This window comes from Mustela erminea, chromosome 3, assembly GCF_009829155.1.
Source record: "Mustela erminea isolate mMusErm1 chromosome 3, mMusErm1.Pri, whole genome shotgun sequence".
Lineage (NCBI taxonomy): Eukaryota > Metazoa > Chordata > Mammalia > Carnivora > Mustelidae > Mustela > Mustela erminea.
The window spans coordinates 61125576-61138178 of NC_045616.1; the positions used below are offsets into that span (position 1 = coordinate 61125576).

The following is a 12603-nucleotide window of genomic DNA, read 5'->3' on the forward strand; positions in this document are numbered from 1 at the left end:
CACTTTTAGGTTTACAGCAAAACTGAGAGGAAAGTACAGAGATTTCCCATGTACTCCCTACCCCCACACATGCATAGCCTTCCCCATTATCAACATCCTCCACCAAAGTGTTACATTTGTTTACAATTGATGAACCTACATTGACACATCATTATCACCCAAAGTCCCTAGTTTACATTTGGGTTTACTCTTGGTTTACTCTTGAACATTCTCTGGTGTGGACAAATGTATAACGACATATATCTATTATAATGGTATGGTACAGGGGTATTTTCATTGCCCTAAAAATTCCTCCTTGCTCTGCTTATTCATCCCTCCTCCCCCCTCTCTAACCCCTGGCAACCACTGATGTTTTCACTGTCTCCATAGTCTGCTTTTTCCAAAATGTTAAAGAGTTGGAATCATACTGTATTTAGCTTTTTCAGATTTGCTTCTCTTACCTAGTAATGTACACTTAAGTTTCCCCTATGTCTTCTCATGGCTTGATACTGCCTTTCTTTTTAGCACTGTATAGTATTATTGTCTGGATGGGCCACAGTTTACTTATTCATTCACTTACTGAAGGACATTTTGATTGCTTCCAAGTTTTGGTAATTACAAACTATGCTTTTAAAAACACCCATGTGCAGGTTTTTGCATGGGTATATATATATATGTCTATATATATATATATTTAAAGATTTTATTTATTTAATTGACAGACAGAGATCACAAGTAGGCAGAGAGGCAGGCAGAGAGAGAGGAGGAAGCAGGCTCTCTGCTCAGCAGGGAGCCTGCCCCTTGGGGCTCAGGGCTCATGATCTCCCAGGACTCTGAGATCATGACCTGAGCCGAAGACAGAGGCTTAACCCACTGAGCCACCCAGGCGCCCCTGCATGGGTATATTTTTCAAATAAATATTTTTTAAAGATTTTATTTATTTATTTGCCAGAGAGAGAGAGAGAGAGTGAGAGCGCGCGCACACAAGCAGACAGAGTGGCAGGCAGAGGCAGAGAGAGAAGCAGGGCCCTGGCTGAGCAAGGATCCTGATGTGGGACTCCATCCCAGGACCCTGGGATCATGACCTGAGCCGAAGGCAGCGGCCCAACCCACTGAGCCACCCAGGCATCCCGGGTGGGTATATATTTTTAACCCCTTTGGGTAAATGCCAAGGGGTGCTATTGCAGGGTTGTATGACAGGAATAACTTTAATTTTAAAAGAAACTGTTTTCCAAATGACTGTTCCACTTTGCATTCCTACCAGTAACGAGTGAGAGTTCCTACTGTGTCACATTTAGCGTTTTAGTGTTCCAGATTTTGGTTATATTAATAGGTGTGCAATGGTATCTCATAATTTTCTGTGTGGCCTTTTGAGGAGTTGACCCTTGAACAGGCTCCACCCTCCTCCTGGAGGGGCTGGGCCCCCAGTCTGTGTTGCACTGGACTTCTGACAGTTTCTGGCCCCTGGGTCTCCAGGTTTCAATGCCTGCCCAGAGGGAGAAAGAATAGGGAAAGATACGGAAGGCTGAAATTTTTCTGAGTTGGCAGCCTGGGGGAGATTATGCCTGGAAAGAGGCTTTATCAAGTGCTACTGCGGGGCCAGGCAACATTCAGTGCAACATCCCTGATAGATGTTGGGGAGTGCTAATAGTGAGAAAGAAAGAGGTAAAGACGTGTCCACATAATACACCACTCCAGGCACCCTACGTGGCTCTATTTTATTTATGGTAGCCAGAGGCCAGTGCGTAGAACTCCTTTAGCTCCTGGGAACTGCTGGCTCCTGGATTTTCATTCAAAGGTTTCATTCAAAGTGGAACGAACACTTGTCAATGGATCCCCAAAGGCACAATCTGGAGAGGTTTCCTCAAAGTGGAGAGATTTGGGAGAGGGCTTCGTGGTGACAGTTGCGAATGTAGGGCTGGAGGAAGAAGAGTAGAAATCTCACAAAAGGAAAAGCAATCGTCAGGGATTTAGGAAACTTGATCAGGTGTGTTAACTAGCATTTCAGAAGAAGTCTGAATGCTGCTGGTTTACAGCAAGAGTCATGTAAAAGTGACCGGGCTCGGGAGCAAAACGGACACAAGCGGTTATTTTTCTCCAAAAGAAAACTTTAAAAGCCGAGAGGCCCAGCTCGTTCCGCCCACGACCTCCCTTCCGCACTCGGTCGGAGCCTCTCAGTCACTTCAAAAACCCGGAGAAAGTAAATCCAGTCAGGCCCTGGAGAGGCCGACGGTGGGCTCCGGCCAGCCTGCGCACTGGGCATGCGCAGGGGGTGGGCCGCCAGGTCGGCTTAGGGAGCCGTGACGAGTCCGGAAGCGGCTGCGCGCGCCCCTCTGCTCGAGAAGTAGTTTTGTTCCTCGTCCTCGGCGCTAGGAGCCCTTCAGAGAGAACCCTCGGCAGGACCGACCAGACCCCGGCCAGCACCGCAGCAATGTCCAGCAACAGCTTCGCTTACAATGAGCAGTCCGGAGGAGGGGAGGCGACGGAACTGGGTCAGGAGGCGACTTCAACCATTTCCCCCTCCGGCGCCTTCGGCCTCTTTAGCAGCGATTTGAAGAAGTGAGGAGAAAGGTTTGGGGTGTGGGGGCGAGACTGAGGAGCCGGGGACCCGGGAGGAGCGGGCACCGGGCTGAGCTCCCGGGAGAAGGGTGAAGTCGCCCTGGGACCGCACTGGGGCCGGGCCGTAACACTTCCCTTTGGGGGGTGGGGTTGGGTCGGGTCATTGCGGAGTGGTGGGAGTCGTTGGAGAGCTTGAGGTGAGTGTGTGTAGGGGTCTCTCGTAGTTTTCAAACTTCAGTGAGAAAAGAACTGTTTGCAGAGCTTCAGGTCTCATTCCTAAGGACTCTGATTGAGTTAGTCTGGGCTGGGACACCGGAATCTGAGTTGTGAACAAACACTTCTAGCTAATTTAATATTTGTTGGGTCAAGCTTGGAGAATGGGCGTGTTATGGTGAAAGAGATGTTTGGGGGAGTTAAGAGGGCGCCTTAGAGTGTTTGTTGCTTATGGGAAACTGTTCTCTGACCGTGGAGTGTAGGAGCATGGAGGTGTTTTAGGCGCTTTATGAATGGACAAACCGTTCATACGAACATTCATGTTCTTGGATAATATCCTTTGCTTTACGGGGGGTGGGGTGGGGAAGCTCAATTCCAAACAGAGTAATAAGCATAGGCAGAGTAGGCAGAGAGGCAGGCAGAGGGGTGGGGGAAAGCAGGTTCCCTGCTGAGCAGCGTGCGGGATGCGGGGCTCCATCCTAGGATCCTGAGATCCTAGGACCCTGAGATCCTAGGACCCTGAGATCGAGACCTGAGCGGAAGGCAGAGGCTTAACCCATTCAGCCACCCAGGCGCCCCCAGTGTGTAGTTTTTAAAAGCAAAAATATTTAAGTACCATCGAAAACTGAAGAGGAAACCTCCCCAAACCTTTTGGTGGGAGGGGTTTTAAACTTACAGAATTCTGGTAACTTTATATTTTATTGGAATCATTTTTACATTTGTCTTATTTTTAATGTCTCATTAGTAGTCTGGGGTCACATAATAGGCTGTCACTGGATTCATACTGAATTAAGTGGAAGCTGTGCTGATGGCTTTGCAGGTGTCAGAAGAGTAAAATTAAAATGTAATTTAAGTTTTACTAATAAAATCGGATAGTCTGCAAAATTGCTAGTCTTTGACATTGGGTTTAAATTTTGATTGTGCTAAGCTGACTGAAATCTTATATACAGCATATGGAATACAGTTTTCTGCCCCCCTTGTTCTCCGGTAAGAGAACCAATTTCTTTTCATTTTTCATTCAGTGCATTTGGATGATGGGTTGTTCTAATAGGAAGCTTGTAGCTTTACACTTACATTAGCAAAATGTTCAGCTGCTGAATTACCCTGTAAGTCTGTGTCAGTCTGTTTTGCGTGTGATTTACTTACAATTAATTTACTTTTACAGTTTGTTAACATCTAAGACGGTTTTTCTCTTAGAGTTTCTGATTTTCTGTTTTGTCAGATTTGGGCCTGGTTTGGGGAAAGATGTACGGCTTTGACTAAGACCAGTGCTGTTGAGGTGACCAAGCAGGTTGGATTTAAAATAAAAATAGCTAACAGTTATGAGGTGCTTGTGCATTTGTGCACATTATTTTACATTTATTATCTTATTCAGTTCTCCTTACAACCTCAGTGGCTTGTTACCAGGTACTTATCTGATTCTGCTTTGCAGATGAAGAAATTGGAGTGCAAGTGGTTAACTTGTCCAAGATCACAAGGTTATAACATTGGACTCTCTCTGAACTTGAACACATTCTAATCTGAAAGCCCATTTTCTCAAGCACTTGGATATGCTGCTTACTACTTGATGAAATTTATGGTGCTTTCATTAGAAAACGCACAAAACTCATTAAAAGTTTAAAACTTTGAAAAGTAGCTGTAGACAGTGTATTACCTGGAAGCTTCCAGGTATTAGAAACGTTTTGGCCATTGAATTGCAACCTAGTGGGGTTGTATAGGAGCAAGGAGATACCCGAAAGGGGTCTTTTGATCTCTCTTGAGTTTACGTTCTTTTATAAAATCATGATACTTCTTTATTTTTAAACTTTTTTTTTTAAAACCAAATGACAAAATATATGTAAAAAAAACTTAAAACTTACCCTGTTTCTCTGCTGTCATTTTTTAAATTGAGGTATACTTGACATACAGCATATTAGTTTCAGGTATATAACATATGATTTGATATTTGTACATATTCAGAAATGATCACTACAGTGAGTCTAGTTAACATCCATCACTATACCTAGTTATAATTTTTTTTCTTTTGATGAGGACTTTTTTTTTTTTAAATTATTTATTTATTTTTTTTATTTATTTGACAGACAGAGGTCACAAGTAGTCAGAGAGGCAGGCAGAAAAAGGAGGAAGCAGGCTCCCTGCTGATCAGAGAGCCCAAGGTGGAGATCACGACCCGAGCTGAAGGCAGAGGCTTTAACCCACTGAGCCATCCAGGCACCCGGATGAGGACTTTTAATATTTACTCTCAGCAACTTTTAAATACATAATACGGATTATTGTTACCATATAGTTACTATGGTATACAATACATCCCATGACTTGTTTTATAACTGGAACTTAGACCTTTTGACTCCCTCCATGCATTCATCCACCAGCTCTGCTCTAATTTTTGATGGTTGATTTTGAAATAGTTTCAAATTTTCAAAAAAGTTGCAAGAGTAGTACAAAGAACTACCCTTTATGCAGATTCAGCAAATAAAATATTTTGCTATATTGCTTTATTTCTCTCTTTCTCTGTTTAGTCACAGACACTCACACATTCATATTTATTTTCTGATCCATTGAAGAATAGGTTGTATACATCATATCTTTTTCCTCTTAATACCTTGGTATGGTGTGTATTTTTTATGAACTGGTATTTTCTTTCACAGTTGCAGTACTGTTATATTCAGGAAATTTAATATCAGTACAATTCGTAGTCTTTTTTTTTTTTTTTTTTTTACAGATTGAGAGTGGGGGGAGGGTAGGGAGGGGCAGAGGGAGAATCAGACTCCCTGCCTAGCAGGGAGACCGATTCAGGGCTCCATCCCAGGACCCTGAGATCATGACCTGAGCTGAAAGCTGACGCTTAATTGACTGAACCACCCAGGTGCCCATAATTTGTAGTCTTTAATCCAGTGCTGTCATTTGTCCCAGTAAATAATTTATTTTTAGCGTTTTTTTTTTTTTTTTCTCCATCTAGTACAGCATCCAGTCCAGGATCATGTACTTAATTTAGTTGTTGTGTCTCATAATCTCCTTTATTTTTTTTTATTTTTTAATTTTTTTAAAAGATTTTATTTATTTATTTGACAGAGAGAGATTACAAGTAGGCAGAGAGGCAGGCAGAGAGAGAGAGGAGGAAGCAGGCTCCCTGCTGAGCAGAGAGCCCGATGTGGGGCTCGATCCCAGGACCCTGAGATCATGACCTGAGGCGAAGGCAGTGGCTTAACCCACTGAGCCACCCAGGCGCCTTCATAATCTCCTTTAATCTGAAATAGTTCCTCAACCTTTGTTTTATCTTTTTTAAATTTTTATTTTTTAAAGAATTTATTTATTTATTTGACAGAGAGAGATCACAAGTAGGCAGAGAGGCAGGCAGGGAGAGAGGGGGAAGCAGGCTCCCCACTGAGCAGAGAGCCTGATGCGGGACTTGATCCCAGGCCCTGAGATCATGACCTGAGCTGAAGGCAGAGGCTTAACACACTGAGCCACCCAGGCACTCTCATAAATAAAACTCTCATTTTATTTATGAGAGAGAGTGAGTGTGGGCGTGCGTAAGCGAGCACAAGTCGGAGGAAGGGTAGAAGGAGAGGTGGACTCCCTGCTGAGATTGACCTGAGCTGAAATCAGGGCTTGGGTGCTCAAGGGACTGAGCCACCCAAGTGCCCCCTTAACTTCTGTTTTTCACTACCATAGTACTTTTGAAAAATACACGTCAGTTATTTTACAGCATGTTAATCCCTTTGGATTTTTGTTTCCTCATATTTAGATTCATGTTATGTATCACTGGCTAGAATACTACCATAGTGATGTGGCTTCTCAACCACATGTGGAGGTGTTCTGTTAAAGTGTTGTCCATTATTTTCCCTCAGCTAATAAATGTTAGCTATTTTTATTTTATTTATTTTTTATTTTTTTATTTTTTTTTAAAGATTTTATTTATTTATCAGAGAGAGAGGGGGGAGAGAGCGAGCACAGGCAGAGAGAATGGCAGGCAGAGGCAGAGGGAGAAGCAGGCTCCCCGCCGAGCAAGGAGCCTGATGTGGGACTCGATCCCAGCACGCTGGGATCATGACCTGAGCCGAAGGCAGCTGCTTAACCAACTGAGCCACCCAGGCGTCCCTAGCTATTTTTATTTTAAATCCAACCTGCTTGGTCACCTCAACAGCACTGGTTTTAGTCAAAGCCGTACATCTTTCCCAAAACCAGGCCCAAATCTGACAAAACAGAAAATGACATAAATTTTGTCATTATGTAAACTTTATTAAAAGTTTACTTTATTCCATGGGGGATGCTTTGAGTGCAGATGTCTTGCTCCTTATTAAATTCATCAACTCCTAGATATATAGCAACCACAGATAAATCTCCTTTTTAAAAAGATTTATTTATTTATTTCAGAGAGAGTGAGTGTGAGCAGTAGATGGGGCAGAGGGGGAGAGAGAGAGAGAGAATCCCCAAGCACACTCCCCACTGAGCACAGAGCCCAACGCAGGGCTTGATCCCAGGACCCTGAGATCACAACCTGAGCTGAAATCAAGAGTTGACCCCTTAACTGCCTGAGCCACCCGGTCGCCCCCTCTCTGGAACCATTCTTAACCACAATGGCAGCAAAGTATTGATTTCTAGCTCTCTTCTTTCTCTCTTCTTCCCTTTGGCCTCTTGTTCTAAAGTTGTATGTCCTTTGATCTTTCACTGACCATCTCAAGGATGTCTAAACACTTCTCATGATGGAATTATTGATGATTTTGTTTTCTGAATTTAATCTTAATTTATCAACCTTTTTTATTCCTTTCTCCCTTCAAATAAAACCAGAATTAGGGAGTTTTAGATCATTTCAGAAAAACAGATCCTGTATATAATTTATTGATTAATCAAGACCGTATATTTGATTATTGGCTTCAAGATTTTCAGTTTTTTCAGTAAAGAGTTTTAGTAAAGTTTTTTTAGTAAAAAGAGTTATTTTTCTTTGCATTCTTTTCTTTTGCAATTGTCAGTTTTTATTGCTTTTAGTTTTTTTCTAAGTTATTTTCCTGTTTTCTCTTAAAGAAGTCCTTTTAAAGATTTTTATTTATTTATTTGACAGACAGAAATCAAAAGTAGGCAGAGAGGCAGGCAGAGAGAGAGGAGGAAGCAGGCTCCCTGCTGAACAGAGAGCCTGATGCGGGCCTCTATCCCAGGACCCTGAGATCATGACCTGAGCCGAAGGCAGAGGCTTTAACCCACTGAGCCACCCAGGCGCCCCAGAAGTTCTTTTGTCTTAACCAACTTGGTTATTTATGTGTAATTAAAAATAATTTTAGTAACTTTATTTCTAGATTAAACAATTTCTAGAAAGAAACAGAGGAAACCAGTTTTTCTTAACAATAGTAAAACTACTAAATTTCTGAATCTCCTTTCTTTTGAGAGTATCATGATATATTAGAAAGAGTACTGAATGTGGTGAGGCAGCGTGGGTTTACGTGCCTCTTCCCACTTGTAGTCTACAGGTTGCTTGATCTCTTCAAACTTAAGTGTCCTCTTTTCTAGAAAGAAATACGATACTTGCATATTTTATGAGATTCTCATGAGATGGCAGAGTGGAAAGTAATTTCTAACACTGGAAAAGTGGTGGAAGCTTCACTGAGGTGGTGACATTTTAGGTCTTAACTGAGCAGTTTTTGCCAGGTGGAGCGGAAGGGGAGTTCCTCAGAGTTGCAAAAGAAAATGCATGCTTGGATGAGACAGATTAGGGCATAAATATTTACAACTGTGGGTAGTAATTAAAGCATGGGAATGGGCAAATAATCCCTCCATCCCCTTCCCCTTTCCCTAGGAGAACTCTTGTTTAGAAAAAAAGGCAGTTAGACAAAACCTGAGAGAACACTGACATTTAAGATTGAATGGAAGAACTAGGGAAGGAGTGCTCAGAGGGGTAGGACATCAGAGGAGGGTTAAAAAAATAATGGGTAGGGGGAGCTGTGAGGATAGTTAATAAGAGAAAATGTCAGCTGTTTGTTAGAAGTTGCATAATGAGGATAATTAGAATGAAGGCTGAAAAGAGGCCATTAGGTTTCAACAATAAAAGATGACCTTAGCAACCAGTAACTCAGCAATACAGTACCTCCTCAACAACTTTGAAAGGTAGCATTTTTAGTTTCTGCTGAGATTGGGGTGAGCTTTTCATTTGTTTAAATTTACAGAGCTGATTTAGACCCAAACAGGGGGCTGCAGTGTATCCTGTAGTCATACTATGTCATGTAGTATGATGTAGTCAGTGTTACATCAGTGTGTTTGTATTGCATTAATGAAGCCTAGCTTATTTTTTTAAACTTAAGTTTTATTTATTGTCAACTTTACAACATCAGCCATGAAAATTACGTATAAACCTTTAACCTTTTGTATCAGTGTTTATCAGTGGAGTCTCATAGACCGATTACATGAGTCTGTGGCTTCTATGTAATTACAGCAAATTTAATGTTATCTCTGCCACTTGTTCTCTCATTCAAGAAGGCATTTGGAAGTGCAGCTGAATAAGAGTAAACTTTTAAAAGGATGTTCTTGAGTTTACTATATTAAAAATAAAGATAAATAAGTCCCAGATGTTAGTACTTTATAAGTAGTAACCTATTTTTTTGGGCGTGCTAAAAAGAGTCACTGTATCTCTTAAGAGATTCCAAACTTTTCTCTGTGATTGTTTCCATTTTTTATTTATATTGTTATTATTTTAAAAGATTTTATTTATTTATTTGAGAGAGAGAGAGAGCATGAGAGAAGAGAGGTTAGCGGGAGAAGCCGACTGAGCTGCTGCTGAGCAGGGAGTCTGATGTGGAACCTGATCCTGAGCCAAAGGCAGTTACTTAACCAACTGAGCCACTCAGGCGCCCCATATAATTTTTTGATTCAGGTTTATACTATATTTTTGTTATTTTTTCAGTTAATGCATTTTTATAGTTACTGTTGTTCAAAGTTTGTTCTACTTTCTTTTCACTTGTCCTAGTATTTCTTGTTGATAATTTTATCTCATTCAGTCACCCTGTATTTTCAGGTTATGTAGTTACTAAATGAATATTTGTTGACTGGTATATAAAAGAATCTATTGGGGCACCTTGGGGGCTTATTTGGTTGAGCGCCAGACTCTTGATCTCAGCTTAGGTCTTGATTCCATGGTTGTGAGTTTGAGCCCCAAGTTGGGCTGTATGTTGGGCAAGGAGCTTATTTAAAAAAAAGAATCTATTCATAAACTCTGCTACTATTAGGTAGTGTAATTTATGTGAAGGAATACCCCCCACCCCACCAGAGAGCATGTGCAGGAGGTGGGGTGAGGGGTAGAGACAGAGAGAGAATCTTAAGCAGGCTCCTTGTCTAACATGGAGCCTGAGCCCAATATGGGGCTCCATCTCACAACCCTGAGATCATGATGTGAACCGAAATCAAGACTTGGAGGCTCAACCAACTGAGCCACCCAGATGTACCTGTGTGAAGGAATAATTTATGAGTGAAGTGTTTGGCTTCTAATTTTTCTTTTTCTTTTTGAGAGAGGGAGAGAGAGAGAGAGAGAGCAGGGGAAGAGAGGTGAGGGAGAGAGCGAATCCCATTGAGTAGCTTGGAGTCTGATGTGCGGCTTGATCTCATGACCTTGAGGTCATGACTTGAGCTGAAATCAAGAGTTGGACACCCAGCTGAATGAGCCACCCAGGTGCCCCTATAATTTTTCTTAATAAATATTTTCATGGCTTTTATTCAGTTGAATGATTCAGATTCTAATGATATTTATTGTCTCTGTAACTAGTGTAGTTTATTTATTCTTAAAAAAATTATTTATTTATTCAACAGAGAGAGAGATCACAAATAGGCAGAGAGGCAGACAGAGAGAGAGGAGGAAGCAGGGTCCCCACAGAGCAGAGAGCCCCATGTGGGGCTCGATCCCAGGATGCTTGGATCATGACCTGAGCCAAAAGGCAGAGGCTTTAACCACTGAACCATCCAGGCGCCCTAACCAGTGTAGTTTAAAAAATAAAGTGTGATTGATTCATTGGACCATCCATGGAAGGGAAACCTTGTCTGGTATCCTTACTGTATTGTACGATATTGATATCTTATCGCATCACCCTGACTTAATTGTATTTAGTTCCAGAATAAGCATTTTCTTCATGGCATTGCTTGAGTCTTTACTGGGTTAGGGTTAATTGACTTGAAAATGTCGTGAAGTTTTGAGTGAACTTTACAATCAGGATTTTTAAAGTCTCTCTTCGGACTGTTCAAAGGCATATTTACTTGCATATTTGGGATTATTCCATATATGTATTTCATTCATCTGTATTTTCAGCACAAAAATACAAAGCGATTATAAGACCTTTATGTTGTCTTTAAGAAACTTAAAATTTAGTTGATGAGATAAGTCTGAAAGTGAGGTAATAGTATTATTAGTGTATCAGTGTATAGTTAATATTAGATTGTATAATATGTCTCAACTTTTCAGTGTGCTATACCTACAAAAGGTATTTATTTTGAGCCTTCACTTACATAAGCAGTGCTCTTCTGAAGAAAATAGAAATGCTAGAATTTTGAAATGTCAAACATTTTAGTTTGAGATGCTGGAAGTGTTGGAGCCCTGAGCTGTTAGCATATTATGAAGAGGCACAGGCTTCTCATTGTAAATTTTTTTGTGCTCATTCATAAGTCCAGATTGCAAGGATGAAAATACACTTCACTTAGGATTTCTATTGTATACAGTTGTCCTTCATTTGAAGGACATATGTCCATATATATTACTGTCTTTAACAACATATTTGCCATGTTATATATGTAAATTGGGTCCATTTTTGTTTGTTTATAAAGGGTACATAAAATTCTAGGCAATTTCAGTATTTTATTGATTTTTGACTTAGTTAATTCCATATGTTCCAAGATGGCTATTAATGGAAGAAGAAACTGTATAATGGTATCTGCATCACATTCCCAGCTAGATGAGTTGGTTGTTTTTATCTTCACATAAATAAGATTTCTAGTTTTATTAAAAGGACAACTACATGAGGATGGTCACACAGTGGTACAGTAGGGTTCTTATAATTTAATTTTTGAAAAATATTTTATTTTATTTTATTTTTTTAAAGATTTTTATTTATTTATTTGACAGAGAGAAATCACAAGTAGGCAGAGAGGCAGGCAGAAAGAGAGAGAGAGAGGAGGAAGCAGGCTCCCCGCTGAGCAGAGAGCCTGATGCGGGACTCGATCCCAGGACCCTGAGATCATGACCTGAGCCGAAGGCAGCAGCTTAACCCACTGAGCCACCCAGGCGCCCTTGAAAAATATTTTAAATCAAGTAAGATTTTACCACATTGAACAAAATGATGAAATACTGCCTGTAAGCAGATTCCTGCTTTCTAACAGATTATAAAAATGCTCCATTTTATTGTTTAGCTTGCATTTCTTCTTGGAGATTTTATAATTTACTTTTATATTTTACCTTTTATAATTTTTTATGACTGGCTTTTATAATTTACCTTAATAAATGCTCAGCCAAGAAATAATCATCTTTTGCTGGAGTATGTTGAGAGCTTTGATCTGGTGAAATCCAAAGAGAAAATCTGGAATACTTAAATTCCAATCCTTACAGTTAAATTCCAAGATGTGACATATTTCTAGGCAGGTTTTTGTTTGTTTGTTTTAAATAAACTCTTTCCCAACTTGGGGATCAAGAATCAGATGTTCTACCAACTGAGCCAGTCAGGCACCCATTATTTCTAAAAAGTATTTAGAATTTAGAACAACATTACTAGAACGAATGATTAAAACAAACATAAAAAGGAGACAGATGGTTGGTTGAAATGTTCTTTTTTACTGCATGAAAAGTTACAAATGATCATGGAATGACAAATGTATTATAGTGAAATA

General features: G+C 40.5%; 1 protein-coding gene across 5 annotated transcripts in view; it reads left to right on the forward strand.

Annotated features, from left to right (window-relative positions):
* The window catches only part of AP3B1 (adaptor related protein complex 3 subunit beta 1), a 348922-nt gene that overhangs the window by 62264 nt on the left and 274055 nt on the right, over nucleotides 1-12603 (forward strand). The window contains exon 1 of one of the 5 annotated variants that reach the window (XM_032334869.1): nucleotides 2208-2538. The exons of 1 other annotated variant lie outside the window; for it this stretch is intronic. In XM_032334869.1, coding sequence (XP_032190760.1) covers nucleotides 2411-2538 — 128 coding nt within the window. In that variant the 5' untranslated portion in view covers nucleotides 2208-2410. Of the gene's footprint in view, nucleotides 1-2207; nucleotides 2539-12603 lie in introns of those variants that run through there. 3 more of the 5 variants (XR_004283661.1, XM_032334865.1, XM_032334868.1) reach the window with 3 other exon arrangements.